The following is a 25,556-nucleotide window of genomic DNA, read 5'->3' as shown; positions in this document are numbered from 1 at the left end:
GCTGCGAATCTGAAGTGGCAGACAGTCATATAACTGTTGGAATTGCCCCACTTTCTGGGGTCTTGATCTCGTGATTCGTGAAGCAGTCGTTGGTGAAATGCTCTGCACAAACCTGAACATTTGGAACATACCTCTCTGGAACAGTGTTGAAAATAAAATGTAACCTTTTGTTTTTTGTTGTATCGTCTTTTAGCAGGGCAAACAAAGAGGATTTCTTTTCACAACGCAACACACACCGTCTCCGCGACATGGCTGCGCCGGCGACGGTACAATGAGATTTACAAGACCGACCACATTACTTGCGTTTCGATTTAGGCGGTCTTAGTCAAACAGTGTTACGAACTGACGTAGATTTTCCGGGGTGTGGTTTCACGAGGCGTTTCAGGCAGGTCTGGTTGAACATTCGTTTCTAGATCAAATACATCTTTTGTTCTGACACATTTTTACGTGTCTAATACATGCATGGGCAACTTATAGCACACCAAAGACAAAGAAAAACACGTATTTCTGGCAAATCACCCCTTTAAGGAAATATCATAAAGGAAAACCTAAAAAACATCAATACCAATGTTGCATTTGTTTTGTTTGGTACAGATTGTCTTAATGAACTGAAGGGAAGACCTTTTTCTTTCTTGCGGTCAGTCACAATTCAGATAATGGGGGGTTAGGAGTGTCATTCATCTGGTCTTTCAACCTCATCTGCTACCATGAGCTGACCCGCTCTTTGTATGCTTTTCTTAGGCTTCCGATCCTTTTTTCAAATGAGCAAATACTGAACTGAATCTTTCTCTTAACACATTCAATCATTTTGATGACATGACATTATTGTCTCCATCATCTGTAAATCCATGCTCGTATAAACAACGCCTCTTGACTGAAATATTGTTTAACTGAATGTTGTCATGTCCAATGCGCACCAGATGTCAGCAGCAGCAGGACGTAATGGGAAGGGCAACACAGTCACTTCCTTAACAAACAAACCGAGTGCTGTGCAGAGTAAATGCCACGCATCTTTACAGACATTGACAATTGTTCTTTGTAACCATGAATCAACAATGCTCCCAAACCGCTCTTGGCCTCTATATTGTGCAACACATTGTCAATGATTTATTGTAAATCAAAAAAGTTCCTCATAAAAGGAACGAATGTGTATTCATTCGGATGAAATGTGAAAACACATTTGCATTTTAGTGTCCATGTGAATTATTTAGATCACAAAAGTCAGTAAGAATCTGAAACTGGTTGTTTGATCGATGGCTGTGGGCAGAGGAGAATGAAAATAAATGTTTCAAACAAGAGTCATGCGGCGTGCTGGACGGTCAGCCGAGCTCCAGGCCAGCATACGGTTCATGTTCCCCCTTCGTCAATAATTACTTTTGATCTACATGATACGGTAACAGTATTCATCATGGGCAAAGATAAACTTTTACTGGTTATTCATCAGTGTGCATTTAATTGATTTGTGGTTTCTTTATTACGTGTCATATGTTACAATTACAGTACATTTAGACTAACAATGGCAATGTGAGGGAGTTAAAACGGACTCACATTGGCTGGCAGTTATACCTGTTTCAACCACATGTAAAAGGTTTCTTTAAACAAACGTCTAAATCTTGCCACGTCGCAGACTGAGAGGTCATCTGCAACGGAAGTGTGTCTTTGAACCAATATTTCAGGAATTACAACATTCTTAGGATCTTGGACGAGCCTTTAATATGAGGAAGTAACTCATACTTGTCATTGTCACAGGTTTTCTACAGTAAACTGCTTGCTTTTTTTCTTTAGGAAGCAAAATGACTGGAATGTTCATATTTATCTCAATTTTAACTGTTTTTTAAGCTAACAAAAATAAAACATATATTGTCACGAGAATCAGCAGCAACAGAAACATTTAACTGTGTACTAACTAACCAACCAACCAACAGCTTTATATAATGTTTTGACACATTTCACAGCAACAGTCTTAAAATAGGTCTACTCAAGGACATCATTTTGTTTCAGTACGACAGGAAGGATGTGACTTGAACACTGCGCACAAATGCACTCTAGCAACTTATATACTGCATGGAAAATTTTGCAATAAATAGTTTGATTTTAGAAATAATGTTTTTAAAGGGACAGTTACCCCAAAAATGAAAATAGTCATTTCAAACCCGTATGACTTTCTTTCTTCCGCAGAACACAAAAGAAGATATTTTGAAGAAAGTGGGTAACAACCGCCTAACAGCATTCTTTAAAATATCTTCCTTTGTGTTCTGCGCAAGAAAGAAAGTCACAGGTTTACAACGACATGAGGGCGAGTAAATGATGACAGACTTTTAATTTTTGGGTTTAAATAGACTGTCATTCTCATTTACAGATAACACACATAAATACACATAATTCTATGAAAATATACTTTCAATTTTTTTTCCTAGGCAACCCATAGATTAACGGTTATTTAGTAAAACCACAGTAGCCACAAATTTACCATGTTCTATTTACATATAGTATACTATCCTATTGTACAGTATATGGCAAAGTTCAGTACATTATGGCAAAGTCATGGTAAAGCAAACGGTAGCCAATAAAAACATGTTTACTAATATACGACTAGTACACACACAGTATAGGCTAGTACACGTATAGCGTAGTATAGAATAGTACACAACACAACCGTGTATAATCGCCTCCTATAGAAAAACAACCGGACGAACACCCCTATGATTCACATTTAATGCCATTCGTTTCACACTAACTTAGAAACCGACATTTAAGAGCACATTTCTTTGAATTCTCCATACATGGAAACGTAATCACTCTCTCTCGCAGTGAAGCGTTGTTCTCACTCGCGCGACGAAGCGCAGCGTTCCCACAATTCTCCAGTCACGTGGCTCGCTCTCTTGAAGGCAGGCTGTCAAATCTGAAACTTCCTGGGGTTCACTGCAGTGCAAGTCGGCTGCGAGATCGCGACACTTTCTCGAGACATGTCACCGGTCGAGGAGTCGCGGGATTGTAACGAGTTCATCCGTTGAAAGCGATCGAAATACGCGGTCGTCTTACAGGAGAGGGTGGGGGGGTTTCGCCCGGCGGGGCTGTTGTTTGAGGACTCGTTTGGGTGTCTGAAGGATGTGCTTGTGCTGACAGCGGCTAACGATCTCTGTCCTTCCAGCTCTCTGGTGGTCTATAACAACACGGCATGTAGAGATCAGGTAAGATCGTTTGCTAACGCCGGTGTGTCAGAAGTGTATCTGTGTGTGTTTTAAAGTTGTGTGAAGTCTGTTTATCGAGACATCGGCGCTTGTTACATTGTTGCGTTGTTGTTTACTTATTACTGTAGATCTTATACACGCGCATGCTTTCACAGTGAAGATATGTCGACTTACTTGAACTGATCGTTGTATTTCACATTGTGTTCTTCAAAAAGGGAACTAGATCTCAAATCATCATGTCCCGCTTAAACAAAGTCGTTCCCCTCACCTACATAAAACACAAGCAATGGACACGTTTAGTAGTAGGAGATATATGGGAGGTTTTGGTAAGAGCATCTCACCTGCACAAGAATGTAAGTAAAACATGTCGTACATAACTCGGAAAGACAGCTCTAGTGTGAAAAGCAGATGTGCTGGCAGTATGTCCACATGTACTTTAACAACATACATCTTACTGTAAAGCAGCATGATGACAATGTGCTGTCTAAACGCTCCCCAGATGGGTATTTATTCTTTCACCGTATTTCTTTTTCTGCCTCTTATTAATACAGGACAGACACCTTCCGTCCGTTCAAGGGTCAATGACAATAAGAAGGCCCGAGATGATGAAACAGTCAAGTCTAGTTTACAGTGCACGTGTCGGTTTTCGACGTTCAATGATTCAATGAAATGTTACTCGGTTTTGAAAGATGAATATTCTTTTGTAGTTTTTGTCATTACGGTGCTTCTTCTGTATGCCAGACCTCCCCCGACGTTGGCAGATTAAAGATTGGCAAATATGGTTAATAATTCATGATTTAGGTTGTATCGCAAGAGTTTCTGCCTTTCAACATTGTTGAAAATGTACATGTTTTGTCTAAGCAGACGCTTTTCTCCAAAGTGAGTCACAATTAAGAGAACATTTATGTCAGTGAGCCAACATTAAGCCAAAAGAGCTGTTTACTTTACTTGTAGGAGTAGAGTTGAAGCTCTTGAGAGATGAAGAACAAATTGTTTTTGTATATTTTAGCAAAGTGAGACTGTTGAAGGTTAGGTAAGTAAACGCAGAAGGTGTGTTTTCTGTTGCTTTTATTCCAGACGTTTTTTTACTTTATGTCCCATCTAAAATGCGAAAATGATGTCAATTTCATAATTCATTAATTAAGAAGTGGTTTTATTTTCACATCAAATGACCTCATCCACAAGAAACAAGGTCATGATCACCTGACCCAAAATATCAGACCTCAGAGTTTATTCATCTTATTTATACATAATACTTTCAAACCTTTCAGTGCACAGAGCCAGTATGTTAACTTTAATGGGCGGGTTTCCCGGACAGGAATTAACTTATGCCAGGAATAGGCCTTAGTTAAATTATATTTAAGTCGTTTTAATGAACAAACTTTATTATGATGTGCATCTAAAATATATATTTAAAGATATGTCAGTTTTAAAGATATGTCAGTGTTGTTAGTCTGGGACAGTGCTTTAGCCCCATCCGAGAAACCGGCCCGAAGAGTTTTAATTCCACAGAGTTGAGACTTAAGCTTCTGTTCTGACCCCTGTAGTGAAGTTCCTCAAATCCAGCCTATCAGGTTTAGTGTAGATTTTATGGGTGCCCAGTCAAGGGCCGCTTTGAGAGAGCACTCCATTTTGTTATTCTCAGAAAGCTTTTGTCTATTGGCACGTGACCAGTCTTGTGTCTACATCTTCAAAGCCTGAAAAACAAACCTTTTTTGTTTTCATTCAGCTGACCTTTAAGGATGGTTAAGCAAAAGCTACGTTCTGTATATAGTTTCAGACAGTTATATACATGACAGTGACCTCAGAAATATTTGGACATTCAAAGGGATATTTCACCAAAAAATTGAAATTCTGTAATAATTTACTCACGGTCAGATTGTTACAAACCTGTCTAAATGTCTTTGTTCTGTTGAACACAATGGAAGTTGCTTGGAAGTAGTAGGAATAAATACTATGGGAATCAATAAGAGGGTTACTGACATTCTTCTAAATATCTTCCTTTGTGTTCACCAGAACAAAGACATTTAAACAGGTTTGTAACAATCTGAGGGCGAGTAAATGATGACAGAATTTCCATTTTGTTATTTTGTTATTATCAGAAGCGCAATGGGATGTGAAAGCAATTTAAAATAGGCTATGGCGTTTAAAAAGGGTCTAGCTGCATGTTCCCGAACAATGTTCTGTGTTTGCCCTCACGGGCGACTGGCGGCGACACACACAAACCACAACTAAAAGCCAGGCCTGGTCCTCTCTCACTTACGGTCCGGTCGCTCGTCCTCTTATGCTCCCGATCTCCTCCGTGATACCGAATCCCGACTCTCGTCCTGCCTACGCAGGCTCTGGCCTCTGGTGGCCGCTCTCGGCTCCCCCGCCCCTGCTCGTACCCTCTTGGAATGACAAGACAGGCCCCGGCCGCTGGCGGACGCTGGCGACCCGCCCCGCTCCCTCTAGGGAGGCAGCCGTCTCCTCTGCTCCAGAACCACCGCTTCGGGCTGCCTGAACTCTCCGGCACTGCGAGGCCACTCGGCGGTGAGGACTCACTGACAGCATGTCTCTCCTTCCTCCCGGGTTTCGGCACCACTGGAACACAGTTTTAGACGTAGGGAAGGAAGGAGGCGGGAACCGGCGAACATTCAACAAACTTTAATAAAATTAAACAAACAATAACATGGAAGTAAAGGACCGGCAGCACAAACTTAACAAATGTCCGGTCTCACTGATGGTCCGGTCGCTCGTCCTCTTATGCTCCTGATCGCCTCCGTGATACGAGACCGATGCACATACAGCTGATGCTCGTCTTCACTCACGCATTGGCCTCGAATCCCTGCTCTCGTCCCGCCTACCTCACTACATTTTGTTTTTGGGATAATCCAGGCACATGCTGTTATTCACTTTTAATCACGTCCCTTCTTTTCAGTCTCTCTTGAACACTTTCATAGAGCAGTTAACCCTCAATGGTTCAGTGCCTTTTTCCTAAACTGTCTCTTTATACAGAAAATAAGACAAAACGGACAAATCATATGGTTGTAATTTGAAGGCCTGGCTTCAGAGAAACCCACTTTCTTCTTCATTGCTTTTGTTTAGTTGTTTGTTTAGTTTTTATTGACAAGTACAGTTCATTTTAGAGAATACGAATGTTGTCATTTAACAACCATGTATCACAATGGAGTTTTTATAGATAGTGGCATTTCTTCGTGACGCTTTCAGAAGGACTATTTCTCCCATACTGCATGTGTTTAGTATATGGTTGTGCTCTGCGCGTCCGTGTGTACGTGAACCAGATTCATTTTTAAATGAAGGTAAAAGGTTGAATGCTTCGATTGAGGAATGGGATTATTGGCTCAGACTGATTGTCTGTCGTGACTACTGTTCAGCTAAATCCCGGCCTGTTGAAATATTAATGCAGCTCAATTATGTGATTACTCTCTTAACCGCAGATGATTGGGGATCTTGCCGAGACTCATGCATGTCTGAATTTGATCAGTTTCAGCATCAGCGATTGAGACCACTGGCAAAACAACCTGGCTTTCAAAAAGTTCCCTATGAAAATTTAAGGTTTTATTATAGTAAAAGTGTAGTAACTGTGTTTTGGATGGATGGGTTACCCTTTTAGTTAGGGCTGTTCAACGATTAATCACGATTAGTCGCATTCAGATGTTTAATGTTTGTGTTGAAATAATATATGTCTGTGCCCTGTGCATATTAGTTTGTATTTATAAACATATGCATGCATATATGTAAGAAAAATATAAAAATATTATAAATTATAAATCTTTATAATTTTAATCAAATATAAATATGAATATGCAAATATTTCCTAAATATATATGTGTATATGATTATAAATAAACATTAATAGGCACAGTACACAGACTTATATAATGTAAACACAAACTTTTATTCTGGATGCGATTATTCGTGAATAATCGTTGAACATTGTTATCTTTTATTTATTTATTATGTTTATAAAATTTTATTTAATAAAAATAAATTTTTTATTAAATAAATACCGTTTCATCATCTTATTGAACGCTTTTTGTCAATTATGAGTTTCAATCCGTTTACCTATTGTTAACATATTTACTGAAACCCCATTATGGAAAACAAAACATGGCATTATTCATGAATAAGGCTTTTGTAGTGAACTACACTTTTTTTATAGTTCCATCACTAATTTCTTCCTTCTCTTTCCTCTCTTTTCCTGCAGTAGGGTGGGAGTCCAGGGGTCTTTGACGGCTGCTGTAAGCATCATAGGCCGCCGTAGGTCATGAAGATCCGCTGGTCAAGAAAGGTAGCTCTCCTGGCCAAGGTCTGCTTCCTTTTCTCTCTGCTGTGGCTCTTTTACCTCCTCATTGCCCCTACCCCCACCTCATCTCTGACCGACAGTGACGGTGGACGTGACATCTTCGTCCGAAACCTTCCGTCCCTCACGGTAGAAGATTCCAGCAGACTGTTACGACCCATAAACGAAAAGCCAGTGCCAGACCCTAACGCTCCTGGAGAATACGGAAGAGCCACAAGATTGACCCTCAACGCGGATGAGAAGAAAGAGGAGGAGGCGGGCATTGAGCGCTATGCCATCAACATTTTCACCAGCGACAAGATCTCCCTCCATCGCCACATACAGGACAACAGGATGCATGAGTATGTCTGTCACACATTGTTATGAATCTTAAAGGGGTAGTTCACCCGAAAATAAATATTCAGTCGTCATCTACTCGGATGGTTAGGCTCATATGATTTATGAGATTTGAGTTTGATTTTGAAAGATTGAGAGTAATCGATGTCAGAATGTCGATTGGCGGGTTAACTGTTCCTTTACCTCAGACTGACAGGTTTCATTACAGGTCCTCTGAGACCCTTAAACCTCTGAGGGCCTTCATTACAGCTTCTGTTGTAAATAATTGATCTGATTAGATTAGGTAGATTGAGCTTTAATAGTTGTACAATACTTGCTAAGGCAAGCATCAGTACTTCTTTTGCTTATGCTTATGGTTTGGAATAATCCCTTAACCCCTTAAGTATTCAGTTACAGCTATGGAGCTGTAATACATGAATGATACTTTATCTAGCGGCTTGTTTAGGAGAGGTGTACTATTTCGTTTTAAAGCAGTTTGTCTTTAGCCTTGTAAACTTGAGTTGAAAGACGGCCTTGAGCTACATAATAGGAAACAGAATTTGGGCTTTTTTTACCCAGACCAACCGACCCACCACATAGCAAGCTGAAATCATGTTTAAGACCTATATATCCATGGTCAATGGCTCCCAGCATTTTCTTGGAGCTTCCACGTACATTTAGTACATTTTCATGCATAAATGAATACAACCTTATTCAAGATTTTTTTTTGAGTTTTTATTGCTCTTAGGGAATGAAAAACATGATTTGAACTATTTTTATTACACATATTTCTCTTTGGAGTGGACATCTGGTTTTGTGATAAGTGTTGTTTTTGCTGTAGCATCAGCAAGCACAGTATTAGATCAAGCGAGTAAGATTGCTAAAACTGTGATCTCATCTAGAATTAAAAAAGTATTATTTTGAATGCAATTGCATTATTACATTGTAGACATGATTTTAAAAACTTGAAACATTTACAGCCGCAAAATAAATGTATGAAAAAATATTTGAAAAGATTTTCAGTTTTTCTGAATTTACTAGGTATGAGTTCTGGTAAACAATATTTCTCCAAAATTTCAAAGAACGATATTCTTTCTATTCCCATTCATTTGCAGAAAATGAAAACTGGACAAACCGTTAAAAAAATCCGAAAAGATGCTAAAATATATTGTTAAATTCACTTTTAAGCAAACAGCTTAACAAACAGTAATATTGTACATGTTTTTTAATAACTTGATTTTTATCACAGTGTTCATGTGTCTTATATATTAAAGTATTTCACAGTGCTGTTGGATGACTTTGTGTCACTCCTGAGGTTTAATTTTGTCGAATTTTAACAGAAACTGCTGGAATGACCACAGTACATTCTGGAAATGCTGAGTAAATGAAAATGTGAAATGTTCTCTTATACAGCCGGGGGAAATGATGTGCATTGTCTGACTTACTAAGAACTCATTCACTTACTATTGCATATTGCTGCTGATATACAAAAACCTGTTTTTCCTCTCTAAGGATTTTAACCATGACCCACATCTGTTTCTCAGGTGATGGTTATACTTTGTTCACCTCACCTGTTCCATGCTTTCCTCTGGGGAAATGAACCCACGCCTGCAGCCAAGCAACAATAATAGAAAGTAGCGCGGCGAGGTTTTGTCTTCAAAAGTAATTGCTTGTTCCCTGTCACACAATAATGCAGTCAATGCTTCTTTTTTGAAAGGACCGACAATGCTGAAATGTCCCACCGGGAGATGAGAAGTGAGACTAAATGTATCTGTTTCCCCCCAACAGCCGTGTTTAACCTGCGTTCCTTTTGCCACATCACAGTCTCATTCACAGCAGCAGAAGATTCCTTGGAATCAACAGGGATTTTTATCGCTCACTTTCTCAAGTTGAGTCTTGTCAAAGAGTTGAGCATTACTGCTGGCAGTGTTATATACCCCTGAGGTTTTATAGTGCATGTTAATTTGACATCTGCCTTAAAATCAGGTCAAATCGGGCTGCGTTTATAGGTAAACAGGTTGTAGAGTAAAAGAATGTGTGAATTGTGAGAAACATCACTCTCAGTTTATTTTTTGAAGTCCTGCTGCTTCTCGTAGCCTATTCATTCCCCCATTTTCCACATGTGCTGGTTATATCATTTAGTTATTAAACAGTTTTTTTATTTCATTGGTTGTATTTAGATACTTGTACAAAAACAATTTAATGTTGTCACACTAGATAAAAAACAGGTCTGTCAAATGATGAATTGCGATTAATCACATCCAGAAGAAAAGTTTATGTTTACATAATATATATATAATAATGCATATTCATGTTGTGTATTTATAAAAACATATACATACATGGGTATATTTAAGAAAAGTATAAACATTTATATATTATTTCAATGATTGATCAATATAAATGTTTCCTAAATATGTATTCATGTATGTGCACAACACAAACTTTTATTCTGTATGCGATTAATCACGATTAATCGTCTTGACAGCCCTAATTTAAAAAGTTGATGGGCACGTCTTGACTCAAATTCCTTCTCCACATTATAATTGAGGCATAGCATGACAGCACGTAAAACATAAATTAAGTTAGTATTCAGTATATTTAAACTGCTTATTACTATTTTGTACACCTTTATAACTCCCTCACTTACAAGAAAACTACTTCTGAACCACAGCAACTTTTCTAACCATCAATTACCTTTTTTATTTCATTTTTGCAATGGCAGATGCAAAGAAAAGAAGTTCAACATCCACAGTCTGCCAACTACATCCGTGGTCATTGCGTTTTACAATGAGGCCTGGTCTACTTTACTCAGAACCATCCATAGTGTGCTGGAGACCACGCCGGCCATCCTGCTGAAGGAGATCATACTCGTGGATGACTTCAGCGATAGAGGTGCCATGTTATGGTTTTTAGACCATTTTTTGTTGTATTTATCGTCATGAATTTATTAAAGCTGTGATTTAAGCAACTCAAACCGGCATTTAGATTGACTTTGCATGAACTGCAGGCTATCTGAAGTCACAACTCGCTCAGTATGTCAGTAATCTGGACCGAGTTCGTCTCATCCGCACCAAGAAGAGAGAAGGTCTGGTACGAGCGCGACTCATTGGCGCCACCTATGCCACAGGACACGTGCTCACGTTCCTTGACTGTCATTGTGAGTGTGTGCCCGGCTGGATTGAGCCACTGCTGGAAAGGTGGGAATTTTTTCGTGAAAGCATCACGTCTCACATCATTCTCTCATTCATAAGTTTAAATCCACATATACACTGTCATAACAATGTGTCTTTTATATGTTTTGTTTTCATTTAGAATTGCAGAGAATGAGACCACCATCATATGTCCAGTGATCGACACCATAGACTGGAATACATTTGAGTTTTACATGCAGACGGATGAGCCCATGGTGGGGGGCTTTGACTGGAGACTGACGTTTCAATGGCACTCTGTTCCTGAGATCGACCGCAAGAGGCGCAAAACCAGAATCGACCCCATCAGGTTGGCTTTATACTCCGATGCCCAATTACAGTTATTTACTTGCAGCCCTTAATAGAAAAATATGTTTTTAATGTTACACTTGATTATTTTATGACTTCTGAGAGAAATTGAATGTGCCGGTTTAAATTTAGGTATAAAAACGCGAATAAAGACTGTTTAGTTGTTTCAATTTGTTATTTGCTTAAAAATTGACGACACATTTTTTGTAGGTTCTGAAACAAGTTCTCCTAAAATAATTCCTAAAAACATCTTGGTTACAATTTGCAATAAGTTGCTATTTGTTAACAGTAGTAAATGCATTTTCAAAAATTAGCTAACAATGAAAAATTTCGTTTTTCCACATTTATTAATCCCTTTTAATGTTAGTTCATGTTAAAACAGTTATTCGTGTTAACTTATGTTAACAGTGACAAAGTTAGATGTTTTAGTAAATGCTGAAATTAACATGAATTAACATTAATAAATGCTGTATTAGTATTTTACATTGTTTGTTCATTTTAGCTAATGCATTAACTAATTGTTAGCAAATAGCACCTAATTGTAAAGTGTTATTTGTGTTTGCGATTTATTTTGACAGGCTGGTGGTTTAATACATCTGTGAGGCACTGTATATTCATTATACATAAAAACATGTTGTTGTTTTAATTTATGTTTTTTTGTGTTATTTTAAATAATCTAAAGTAATCTCGAGTCTCTCTTGGAAGTTTGTTGAGGATCTTTTGTGGGCCTTCTGGTTCAGAAGTACTGCTTGTCAAATTATTTTATTTTTAGATTCAATTAGAAATGCTGTAACGCACAGTTCATTTAAAAAAATACAATTCTGCCATCACTATACTTGTATGATATTATTAATTGTTCTTTATTATTACTATATAATACTACATATACAGTATTATTCATATACATATTATAATATATATTTAAATTGTATTGTTTTTTATATTAATGATTAAATATTATTCAATGATACTTACAGTGTTTTATATTAAAGTTTTTTTCTACGTAACACTTACTGTAAATGTTTATTAAAGAGCTGTGTTTATAAAAGCGCTGCATAAATATTGATAAAAAAACAACAATATTAGAGTGACATGAGGGTGATATAATTTTCATATTTTGTTCAATTATTCACGGGTCATTAAATTGAATTATTGAATTATTAATTGTTTCATTATTCAGGTTCTGTCCAGTTCTATCCTCTGAGGTCATTGTTTCCAGGGAATTTCTTTGATGGATTGCCAAAGCTTTGCTTCTTCTTCACAGGTCTCCTACTATGGCTGGCGGCCTGTTTGCCGTCAGCAAGGCCTACTTTGATTATCTGGGCACTTACGACATGGGCATGGAGGTCTGGGGAGGAGAGAATCTTGAACTTTCTTTCCGGGTGAGACACTAGCAGGTTTTCTGTATTCATGTTACCTATTGTATCGGAGGTTTTGCTTCCCATGGGAGCTTGTCGGGGGCTCTTGATAGCATGAGAGACATGCTTGGCTATAATTCAGCGCATCTCTCAAATTAAAGTTTCTTTTTTTTAGACTTTATCTAGTAATGATTGATAGTGTACCGTGAAGTAATATTTTATGCATATGGATACATAATACAAAGCGTCTTACAACGTTCATGTAAAATTGATTTTGACATTACTATAATTGAATTGGTTTACAAAAGCGTGTGGGAAAAGGGTATATGCACACGATGACGTACTTATGCTAAAATATCAGCCAGCTATGTCACTTCTGCTCTCATAGCACTAAGGGGATTTTTCACCAAGTGGTGCCTCTGTTATCATGCCCCTAGTTAGTGCAAAACTTCACTTTCCTTTTTTTCATATTTGTTGATGAAGTGCTTCTCATTTTTGGTTGTCGACATATGGCGAAGGATTTGAATAATTACACTCGTGGTTGATCGTAATCCTATGTGCATCCTGAAAGAAACGCCATTGTTCCCTATGGTGCCGGTGTTAACAGAGCGGAAGGACATCGTTGCTCCGTGTGCATATACCCCATTAAAGAGGAAAACTGCCTAAATAAAGACTTTGTTGGCATTGATCTGAAGATCTGATGTCAAAATACATCTGGGCTCATTATTGAAATGTGGTTCAATGAAAATGTTACGGTAAAGATCTAGCAGACGGGATAAATCTCTTTTCTTCTAGTTTGTCGATGCCACCGGTGCATAAATCACACATTTCAGCTTGAAGTATTTTGACTTGATAACGAAAACATGCAGAAAGAAATTCAGTTAGAACTCTGTAAGGATTCGATTAGCTATTCAGTCATGAATTCGCTCAATAATCATATCTCAGGTCATTCGGTGATTCTTACATCATTTAAAACATGTTCTGTTATCCGCAGGTGTGGCAATGTGGGGGGTCTTTAGAAATTCACCCGTGCTCACATGTGGGTCACGTCTTTCCCAAGAAAGCCCCATACGCCCGCTCCAACTTTCTTCAGAACACGGTCCGCGCTGCAGAGGTTTGGATGGACTCGTACAAGAAACACTTCTACAACCGAAACCCCCCGGCACGCAAGGTACCCTCACATTCACCATGATGCTTTAGGCGTAAAAAATCAACCACTTTTATTGTCAAAATCATCTTGTTCTGATGTGTCAGATGTCTGCAGCACTTGCGGGGCATCTCTGAAATTTCAGTTCTTCAAATCTCTCACTCACTTTTAAAGTAGAAAAGATGCGAAGAGATGAATTTCTTTCACTTGAATTTCAAATGTATTTGTGTTTGTTCTTTGGAAAGCTAAATAGCTGACAGACATAAACTATGGCAAACATATATGATACACACTAGGCTATCGTGGTGTTGACCGATATCAACGTGGCGTGTAACTCCATATCACAAGGAGATTGTATTATTAATGACCAGGATCTGTGAACAAACAAATCACTTTCTGGTTGCCACGTAGACTAGATGCAAGACTCTGCACTTTCCGATTGGCTATCTGGAATGATCCATTTACATCAGGTCTGAATGACACCACATGACACTTGAATTATGTTTACCTCGGGTTGGTCTTTGTGTCAATATTACATTAAAGAATGAGGTTAGGTGGCACTCTTTTAAAAGATCTTTAATCTTAAAATAAGGATGTCACAAATTGACGCTTTGTAATAATATAGTATGTAAAGCTGTTAAAAAACAAGAAGGAATTTCCCGCGATAAGTAAGAAGTGATATGAATGTTATAAATTCATAAAGGAATTTACAGCCAAAAAGTACACCCAAAAAGGGACAATTTACACCCAAAAAGTAAATTCTGTCATCATTTACCCGCCCTCATGCCTTTCAAACCTGTATGACTTTCTTTCTTCTGCAGAACACAAAATAAAATATTTTGAAGAAAGTTGAAAATCGAACAGGTTCCGGTTAGCAATATTATTTAAAATATCTTTATTTGTGTTCTACAAAAGGATGTCATAGGTTTGAAATGACATGAGGGCGAGTAAATGATGACAGAATTTTTATTCACCCAAATAAATTACGACTGTCAGTTATTCAGGCGGTACATAATAATTATAAAAATCTATCAGCGGGAAACAGCTTAACTTATATATATATATAAGTTAAGTCATGCATATAAATATTAAAACAACCATTTCAATAACAAAATGTAAACTATAACACTATTATACTACACATATTCTTAAACTACACGTATGAGAAATGTTCATTTAAACTATCAAATTGAAAGTATGACGTCTATTTTTAAGGTCCAGTGTATGAAATTTTTAGCGGCATCTAGGGGGGGGGGGAAGTATCAAGAATACAGATTTTAAATTAGATACATCCTAGTGTGGAGGTGTCATGTTTGCCAATGTTTATTTGCTCCCGCAGGAATCATACGGGGATTTATCTGAGAGAATATTACTGCGGGAGCGGTTGAAGTGTAAGAGCTTTGAATGGTACCTGCAGAACATCTATCCTGATCTTCATGTGCCAGAGGACAGACCAGGCTGGCACGGGGCGGTAATGACTCACTTTTCTCTCACATTACAAGATAATCCATCTGATGATGAATGTTATGTTGCTAAATGACTTGCTTTTCATTTCTCTCCTTTTTCCTCATCATTTCTTTCGCTGGTTCCCGGCGTAGGTGCGTAGTGCCGGAATCCACTCTGAGTGTTTGGACTACAACGCCCCGGACCACAACCCCACGGGAGCTCACCTGTCCCTGTTCGGATGCCACGGTCAGGGTGGTAATCAGGTAACTAACAGCACTATGAACTCTTTTACTTCCCCTCCCTCACCGCTTAGTGTCTCCTAAAGGGATTAAAAGAGGTCTTCTAATAATGTCAGAGGTATCGAGTAACTTTAAAAACGTGCATCAGGTGCATCACACGTCCAGTTATGTAACGGTAGCAAATGCGTAAGATCTCTTGGATACAATTTGTTGCATTTGCTGCAAAACAAAGCCAGCTTTATTTGAGTCGAAACAGGATTCCGTGCCGAGATGTGCTGTCCCCAAGGTTTTAAATTGTAGAGTTTAGACACTGAATGAGATGATCAGATGTATATTTAATGGAAAGGGAAGCCTGCGTGTGTCCGGTGGCTTATGTCACCACCATCATCAAGGGAAGTGGCACCATGTGTGAGTGAAAATCAATGTTTCCACAGTCCGGCTTGAAAGGGAAACTTTAGCCAGTTCTTCTCAAAGATAATGGATAAAATATGCACGAGGCTCCTGAGTGCATGAATTAATAGGGAGATTTAGACTCAGACATACAGATTTTTCTTAATATCTAATGTAAATATACATAGCTTTATATAGCTAATTTGTTGTAATTTGGTATAATTTAAGTGTTTAATATGATTTTCATCTGTTGGCCGATAAAATGGGCGAAATAAATCCCAGAGAGGGTTTGGCGGCTATTTCAGACACAGTGAGCGTCATAAAAATTGGAGGCGTGCTTTCGAGTTGAGGCAATAAGCAAGCATGTGTTAGTGAGTTTGATGTGTCCAAGCTCAACCCACTTTTTCTTTATTTGATAAAGTTAAAAAGCTGTGTGTATCACCGTTGTAACAACTCCACCGCTGTCAGCCACAACCCCACATAAACGCTCTCTCCCCGTTTAACTCGTATCCTTTCACCCGACTTTTAAACTCATGGACTACTCTCCCCATAATCCTTTGCTTCCGTTGCAAAGGATTACACCATGATTGCTCCTGCACCTGATCTTCATTCCCTGGACACTCTATAACCCTTGTGTTTCGTTGTAGTCTTTGTCAGGTCTAGTTTTATAGTTGTGCTGTATGTTGGCTAGTGCTGACCTCTGTTTGCCTTCCCGTGGATGTGATTCTGATTTACCTACCCATGGGTGAACCTGTGGATGTTTTATTACCTGTTGTTTGTTCATCTGTTGACGCCTGCATTAAACCGCCTTACTCCGTGTGTGGCATCGGCCATCTGTCATAGAGTGTTACAACTGTATGCCACTACTGAAATCGTGACCCAGTCTGTCTCAAAATCTTATTATGAGACAATAAGCATCACAGTTTATCAAAGATATCATACGCAGACTGTTCTTTACATTAGGTAGAATTATTTTATGTAGAGAACATTAAATCACAATAAAATGCTTTTAGCTGGACTTTCACAGACCCGGTCTCAATTTGTGAAAATGTATTTTAGACAAAATTACATGCAATAATGTTTTCAGCCAACAAACTACACCTTGTTAACCTTTTGCCCTTCACCTTCAAACAACCTGATCTTCTGCCAAGAAACAGTATTTGCTTATGAATTATTAACCTGACTATCATTTAAATGTGCAAACTTCCGTATTTGCTGCTTTAATTACATTGCGTCTAGAATATGGACTTTTCATTTCAGGAAATTCATTATTTGACAGTCCTGTTCTACATGTACACACTATGTACTGGCTAAATATGTGAAGGACATGTAGTAAATGTTACAGTATTTGTTGAGTAGGTAGACTGTTAAAACAATATGGGGCGGTTTCCCGGACAGGGCTTAAACCTAGTCCCAAACTAATTTACACGTTAGAGGTGTCTTGATCGAGAACAGATACTTGCATATCTTAAAATATATCTGTGCCATTGTTTTGTCTCCAAATCTGTCTTTGTTCTATTGAACACAAAGAAAGATATTTTGAAAAATGATTTTAATCAAACAAACATAACATTACGATTAGGTTCTGGTTATTGCATTATAAAATGCAATAAGTCTTTGTAATGTTTTACCCTCGGGTCAAAAGAACCCACCCATATCTCTCCATGACAATCCGGCTCAAAGATAAAGCTGCAGTATGTCGCCCAACAGTTGCTAGGCTGTTGTGGCTGTGCGCTAAGGCGTGGCGAGGAAATATCTAAACTAGATATGACTCTCAGATATGATCCCTTTCATCTTCATTTGTTGATTTCTCATCTGCTGCACAGAAAAGTCATAACACACCTCTTCCTCGAAACTCCTCAGCAATTGAGGAATCATTTCTAACAAATGTAGTTTCTGTCTCTCTCAGTACTTTGAATACACGTCGCAGAAGGAGATCCGTTTTAACTCTGTGACGGAGCTCTGTGCCGAGGTTCAAGATGAAGCGACGCATATAGGAATGAAGCATTGTCAGCAAGATGGTGTTCCCAGAGCTCCCAGCATCATATGGGAGCTCAGAGACGTGAGTCTGCTCAGATTCTTTTAAAAGTGCAGTAAACAGGATGCTTGGATAGCAGTGAATATCAGATACAGATGAGGTTATTTTGATTCCCAAAATGATAATTATCTGGTTATTGTGTTCTCTTAGGATGGGAGCATATATCACCCTCATTCAAACATGTGCATCACATCTTACCGCACATCAGATGGCCGTGGAGATATCCAGATGAGAAACTGCTCCCCTGGAGACAAAGACCAGCGTTGGAAATTTGAGTGAATCCGTGTGAACTCGGATGTAGGTGCAGTTATGTCTTTTCAGACATAAGACAGGGACACAAAATAGTGCCTTTGCAAACCAAAGTGGATGTCTACTTGTAGTGCCAATGTTTTTCTTTTTTATTAGAGAGGTTTAAAGTGCTATTACAAAGATGTCGAAGTGCAGATCACAACTATTAATAGGACATTGTAGCAAACTCATTGATCCAGCATTTTTGTTTACATTCATGCACTATATGCTAATAGTAAATCAAGTTTCGACTCAGCAATAGCAACATGTTGGCTGTGCTGTTTTATTTAATTGGTTGCTGATATTTAGATTTTTTTTGAGCGGGTTTGTCTTCAATGTTGTCTTCGGTTGACTTGTGTATTTTTATATTAATAGGATGTTTTCCCCTTTATTTGCGAAAGATACATGGATTATGTTGGCACACTGGTGTTGATGGGACTGTACCAGCATTTTAAAATCTTTCTGACTGTCTCGACTCAAGGGAACAGTCGGAATAACATCAGCGCTAAAATGGTTTGCTTAGAATTATACTTTAGTTTGAAGTAGATGATGCAAAGCAATGTTAAACAATGTGCTAAAACATATTTGTACTTCTCTGGGGTTGTGGGTAAGTCTTTTAAAAATGTTTTATACCCACTTCGCATTTTAAAATGGTTGAACTTACATTGTTGTCATATAATATTGGTTTTCAAATAATTTAGCAACTCATCAGAAAGTGCCTCTTCAACTCAAGTGCCCAGTTCCATGTGTTCCATCTGAACCACAGTCATTTAACAATGGTTTGGTAACGCCTTCTGCATCTAAGTGCCTTTGTCTCAAAGGTCTTCCAGTTTCACAAATTCAAAACAATTGTCTGTTATTTAATAGGTCAATTAAAACAAATATTAAAAGGATGGTTCGCCCAAAAAGAAAAAAATATGTTATCGTTTATTCTGTGGTTCACAAAAGATGATATTTTGTGAAATGACTCAAGTCAATGGGGGCCATGGTTGTTTGGTTGCCAACGTTCTTTAAAATATCTTATTTTGTGCTCTGCTCAAGAAAGAAAATGATACAGGTTAAAAAAAGAGATGGGAGTGAATTAATGATGAAAGCATTTTCATTTTTGGGTGAACTATCACTTTAAGGTGTAAAAGCACAAGTAGGTCCAATTGACTCTGTACTTGACCCTTTATGGATTTTATTTTGCACTAAAATGCATTTAAAAAGGACTTTTTCACTCTTTGAGATTGTCAGCAATTAAAGGGGTCGTGGGAATGGGGATATGAAATTTTAAATACTACTGATAAAGCACAGATCTTAGTGATCTTTTGTCAAGTGTAATGAAGTATTTTGAAATTAAAAGTATTTTGTCTCAAATTAAAATAAATGAAAATTGTTGGGTTTCATTTGTCTTCAAGTGCCTGTTTTTCTCTGCCGATGCCATCTAGTGGTGCAGAGGAAAATGGCATTAGGTTAGGAAGTTGCCTTTTGTGTATTTACTTTCTCATGTTGCACCACATACAGTATGATTATTCACTTTTGCAAACTCTCCTTCAAGATGAAAACCACACAGTTCTAGTCAGGCTGTAGGTTTAATGGCACACTCTTCAGGTCATCATACGACTTAAGGCTCGAAATGACTATATGAAAAGTAACCCTTCTATCTGCTGCAAGCGTAATTCCCCTCGGATTTGTATTTGAGGACCATTGGAGGCAATGTGCGTAATGGGTTCTCTTAAACCGATACCAATGGGTTTGTTTCATGTGGGCTATCAAGAACAGCCCACTGAGAAAATTGCAGCAATATGGCAATGAAAGAAAATGAAAGAACAAGCACAATTCCTCTGAGGTTAGAGAAAGATGATTTTTTCTTTGAATTTAAATAAATCGTTTCTGAATTAGAAATCTGCAGCATGGACTCACACAACCCAAAATAATACACAATAAGCACTGATCAATAATCTTATAATAGAACCGTATATCAACATTCGATATTTCACAGCACTCCAAGAACGTATTAATAATTAACATGTTGATATGCATAAACATAAATCTTGCTTGTTTTCCTCTTTTTGGTTTGTTAGATATGACATTCATGTTTAAAAGTTTATTTTGAGGGTGAAAGAAAACCTTGTTTTGAATAAACTTTTGTTATCTCTAAGTGACTTGATGCTAATGATCTGAGTAGTCTGTTGGTAATTTTATAATAGGCATATCTGCAATGTATGCGGGTCCTTTATGGCATTGAGTGATGTATAGACAACTTTAAAAAACGTGTATTAAACTGGCTCCAACATTTTAAAAAATGAACCAATAAAACGATGGAAAAGGAACGAAAAATATTGTACACTGCGCTACTGAGGCTGAAATTATTTTGAGAGAAGTTAATGCATTTTACAAACATGAACGTACACAATCTTCAAAATATGCCATTTGTGCACATTTGATTAACGAAAAGGACGATAATCGTGCCCAACATAGTGAAAGTCTAAGCATTATTCGCAATAAATTTAAAAACAGGAAACGTTATTCGGATCGATATTCTACTAAACATGTCATTCTGTTTATTGGAGGACTGTGTGGAAAAGGCGGGGCTGATTTTAATATTCTAGAAAACGTCTCCGGTTACTTTCGTAACCTCGGTTCCCTGAGAAGCGGGAACGAGACATTGCGGAGACCGCATATGGAAACTCCTCCTCTTTTTCACTTTTCCTGAAGTCCTATAGGATAACGCCAGTAAAAAAACTGGCCAATTGTCGCAAGACATGCACAGTATGCAAATACTGACGAATCTAGACAGTATAAATACAGTGCATGTGACGACAATCCTCAGAATCTACGAGAGAACACCCGCCCGGTGATAAGCGGCGAACACGGCTACCTACGCAATGTCTCGTTCCCGCTTCTCAGGGAACCGAGGTTACGAAAGTAACCGGAGACGTTCCCTTTCGAGAGCGGTCACTTCGACATTGCGGAGACCGCATATGGAGCGATAGTACAATCGTGAGAGCTAGCAAAAACAGCCCGACAACTGGGATAACACAAAGTATGTGGAGCATACAAATCAACCATTCGCGAGGTCGCCCCAAGCATTAACCGCTGATTGGCTGAAACCGGCCTATGAACTGCTAGATCACTGAGTACGTCAATGAACTGCTAGATTGGCCTCTTGGCAAATTTGCATAACCAAACCCAACGAACGCAGCGGGCTGCGCTGAACAGGGCAGACACCACAGCAGTAGAACCAGCACGGAATCCCGGGCGATATAATAGCGAACATAAGTACACCAAGCACAGTGTAAACAGCAATGCGGCAACAACTGTGTAGCATAAGAAATACAAGGTAGAAGATAAAGCTTAATCAGCACTCACCGAGAGGACTTGAGAAGCCAACGAGGACACATCCAATCTGTAGAACCTGGCGAAGGGGTTCTGCGAAGACCAGCCAGCTGCACAGCATATGTCCTGAATAGATGTGCCCTTAGACCAGGCCCACGAAGGGGCGATAGCCCTAGTCGAATGAGCTCTGATACCGAAGGGGCAGTTCTGACCCTGACTCTCGTACACCAAGGTAATAGCGTCCACCACCCAGTGAGAGAGCCTCTGTTTCGATACAGCCTGACCTTTAGTTCCCCCACCAAAACAAATAAAGAGCTGCTCAGACTGCCGAAACCCGGCCGTGCGATCAATGTAAGCCCGCAAGACCCTTACCGGGCAGACCGCTCTCTGAGCGTTAGCCTCCTGCGAGTCTGACGACTCGGAAGACAAAGCGGGCAAAGAAATGACCTGAGCTCTAAAAGGGGTAGACATAGATTTTGGCCGGAGAGTGACGCTGCAGTCGCCGGGTGCAAAACGAATGAAATCAGCGCCGACTGAGACCGCTTGTAAATCCCCTATGCGCTTAGCCGAAGCAAGGGCGAGACGGAGAACAATTTTTAGAGTGAGCTCTCTTACAGAAGCCGCGTCCAAAGGCTCGAAAGGGGGAGAAGAGAGAGCCTTCAACACCAGCGCTAAGTCCCAAGGTGGCACCGAAGCGCGGGGGGAAAAGTCTCCTCGCTCCTCTGAGGAATCTGACCACCAGCATGTGCCTACCAACCGATTGCCCATCAACCGGGGAACGAAATGAGGCGATAGCAGCCACATAAACCTTCAGCGTTGAAGGGAGGCCGCCGTTGTCCAGCCTGTGCTGTAGGAAAGATAAAATATCAGACACGGGGACTGTGACAGACATCAGTCGGGTCGATATTGTTACTGCTGCACCATTTAGCAAACACCCCCCATTTTAGAGCGTATAAACGTCTGGTAGATGGCGCATGAGACTCCGAAATAGTATCCAGTACACGCTGAGGGAGTGCAGTTAGAATCCCCGAAGTGGCCAGGCATGGCCTTCACTTGGGAGTGGCCAGGCATGCCGTTCACTTGGGACAACAGGTCTCTCCTGAGGGGAATCCGCCACGGCGGTGCCGTCAACAACTCCCTCAGGTCCGGAAACCATGGTTGATTCGGCCAAAACGGAGCGACGAGAGTCACCGACGCCGACTCCTCTCTGATTTTGCACAGCACTAGGGGTAAAATCTTCATCGGAGGAAACGCGTAAAGCCGAACGACCGGCCAACGCACCGTCAGCGCGTCGCTCCCCATGGGGGAGTGGATCAGCGAGAAATACAACGGGCAGTGTGTTCTCGCTTGTCGCGAATAGATCCACTTCCGCCTTCCCAAAGCGTTCCCAAATTAACAGGACTGTGTCAGGATGAACCCTCCATTCCCCGTGCGGAAGACCCTCCCTCGGAAGCATGTCCGCTCCGCGGTTCAGATGACCGGGGATATGTGCTGCTCTGATAGAGAGTATATGCCGATCTGCCCACAGAAGGAGACCCGCCGCCTGTTTGAAGAGAGCTCCAGAATGGATCCCTCCCTGGCGATTTATGTACGAAACCACAGACATGTTGTCGGTGCGAATCAGAACATGTTTCTGATCCAGTCTCGACTGGAAAGTATGAAGAGCTAGACACACCGCCTTTAGCTCCAAGCGATTTATGTGCCATTTCCTCAGAGACTGTGACCAAAGGCCGGATGCCGGCATGCCCTTGCACACCGCGCCCCATCCCGAGGACGACGCATCCGTCGTAACGACTGTGCGTCTCGTCACCAGTCCCAGGGCAACTCCCCGACAGAACATGCTCGGGTCGCGCCACGGACTCAGGGCGCTGAGGTAGCTGAGTGTAACCGGGACTCGCGCCCGACCCGAGGACCATGCTCTCCATGGAACCCGAGCCTTCAGCCAGAACTGTAGTGGTCGCATGTGCAGAAGACCTAGGTGGCAGACCGCCGACGCTGACGCCATGAGACCCAAAAGCCTCTGGAACTCCCTCAGGGGAACAGACGGGCCCGGCCTGAGCAAATGTAGAGCTGAAGAGATGGACTCCGTCCGCTCTGGGGAGAGGCGAGCGCGCATCTCCACTGAGTCGAAACATATCCCCAGATACGTTATAGACTGACTCGGCGTGAGTTTGCTCTTCTGCATGTTCACGCGCAGCCCCAGGGATGTCAAGTGACAAAGCAGCATCTGCGTGTGACCGATTAGCGCCTTCCGAGAGTGGGCTAAAATCAGCCAATCATCCAGATAATTGAGAATGCGCATTCCGCTCGCTCTGAGAGGGGAAAGCGCCGCGTCCACGCACTTCGAGAATGTGCGCCCGGAGCTAATGCCAGCCCGAATGGGAGGACAGCAAATTGGTACGCTGAATCCTCGAATGTGACAGGTGCCTCGCTACCTGTCACTGTTTTACGTGCCTGCCTCGCTACCAGTCACTGTTTTATGTGCCTGCCTCGCTACCTGTCACTGTTTAACGAGCCTGCGTCGCTACCTGTCACTGTTTTACGTGCCTGCCTCGCTACCAGTCACTGTTTTACGTGCCTGCCTCGCTACCAGTCACTGTTTTACGTGCCTGCCTCGCTACCAGTCACTGTTTTACCGGCCTGCCTCGCTACCAGTCACTGTTTTACCGGCCTGCCTCGCTACCTGTCACTGTTTTACGTGCCTGGTTCGTTACCAGTCACTGTTTTACGTGCCTGCCTCGGTACCAGTCACTGTTTTACGTGCCTGCCTCGCTACCTGTCACTGTTTTACGTGCATGCCTCGCTACCAGTCACTGTTTTACGTGCCTGCCTAGCTACCAGTCACTGTTTTACCGGCCTGCCTCGCTACCTGTCACTGTTTTACGTGCCTGCCTCGCTACCAGTCACTGTTTTACCGGCCTGCCTCGCTACCAGTCACTGTTTTACCGGCCTGCCTCGCTACCTGTCACTGTTTTACGTGCCTGCCTCGCTACCAGTCACTGTTTTACGTGCCTGCCTCGCTACCAGTCACTGTTTTACGTTCCTGCCTCGCTACCTGTCACTGTTTTACGTGCCTGCCTGGCTACCAGTCACTGTTTTACGTGCCTGCCTCGCTACCAGTCACTGTTTTACGTGCCTGCCTCGCTACCTGTCACTGTTTTACGTGCCTGCCTCGCTACCAGTCACTGTTTTACGTGCCTGCCTCGCTACCTGTCACTGTTTTACGTGCCTGACTCGCTACCTGTCACTGTTTTACGTGCCTGCCTCGCTACCAGTCACTGTTTTACGTGCCTGCCTCGCTACCTGTCACTGTGTAACGTGCCTGCCTCACTACCAGTCACTGTTTTACCGGCCTGCCTCGCTACCTGTCACTGTTTTACGTGCCTGCCTCGCTATCAGTCACTGTTTAACGTGCCTGCCTCGCTACCAGTCACTGTTTTACGTGCCCGCCTCGCTACCTGTCACTGTTTTACGTGCCCGCCTCGCTACCAGTCACTGTTTTACGTGCCTGCCTCGCTACCTGTCACTGTGTAACGTGCCTGCCTCGCTACCTGTCACTGTTTTACGTGCCTGCCTCGCTACCTGTGACTGTTTTACGTGCCTGGCTCGCTACCTGTCACTGTTTTACGTGCCTGCCTCGCTACCTGTCACTGTTTTACGTGCCTGGCTCGCTACCTGTCACTGTTTTACGTGCCTGGCTTGCTACCTGTCACTGTTTTACGTGCCTGCCTCGCTACCTGTCACTGTTTTACGTGCCTGCCTCGTTACCTGTCACTGTGTAACGTGCCTGGCTTGCTACCAGTCACTGTTTTACGTGCCTGGCTCGCTACCTGTCACTGTTTTACGTGCCTGCCTCGCTACCTGTCACTGTTTTACGTGCCTGCCTCGCTACCTGTCACTGTTTTACGTGCCTGGCTTGCTACCAGTCATAGTTTTGCGATCCGTTTTCCCCACAATGGTATGAACCAGGCGTCCCGTCACCCGTTTTTCCCACAATGGTATGAACCAGGCGTCCCG

At 41.0% G+C, this 25,556-nt stretch overlaps 1 protein-coding gene across 1 annotated transcript; it reads left to right on the top strand.

Moving 5' to 3' along the window:
- Positions 1-2,863: 2,863 nt before the first annotated feature.
- Positions 2,864-20,362, top strand: poc1bl (POC1 centriolar protein homolog B (Chlamydomonas), like). The gene is made up of 11 exons (XM_079484574.1): positions 2,864-3,191; positions 7,402-7,838; positions 10,538-10,707; positions 10,823-11,012; positions 11,128-11,313; positions 12,577-12,694; positions 13,665-13,841; positions 15,157-15,288; positions 15,416-15,526; positions 17,802-17,954; positions 18,081-20,362. Exons 2-11 carry the CDS (start codon positions 7,462-7,464, stop codon positions 18,207-18,209), a joined length of 1,743 nt encoding a protein of 580 aa, XP_079340700.1. The 5' UTR covers positions 2,864-3,191; positions 7,402-7,461; the 3' UTR covers positions 18,210-20,362.
- Positions 20,363-25,556: the final 5,194 nt, after the last annotated feature.

The sequence above is a fragment of the Barbatula barbatula genome (genome assembly GCF_947034865.1).
Source record: "Barbatula barbatula genome assembly, chromosome: 21".
In the NCBI taxonomy this organism is placed as follows: Eukaryota; Metazoa; Chordata; class Actinopteri; order Cypriniformes; family Nemacheilidae; genus Barbatula; species Barbatula barbatula.
This window is presented reverse-complemented; position numbering and strand designations above follow the sequence as displayed.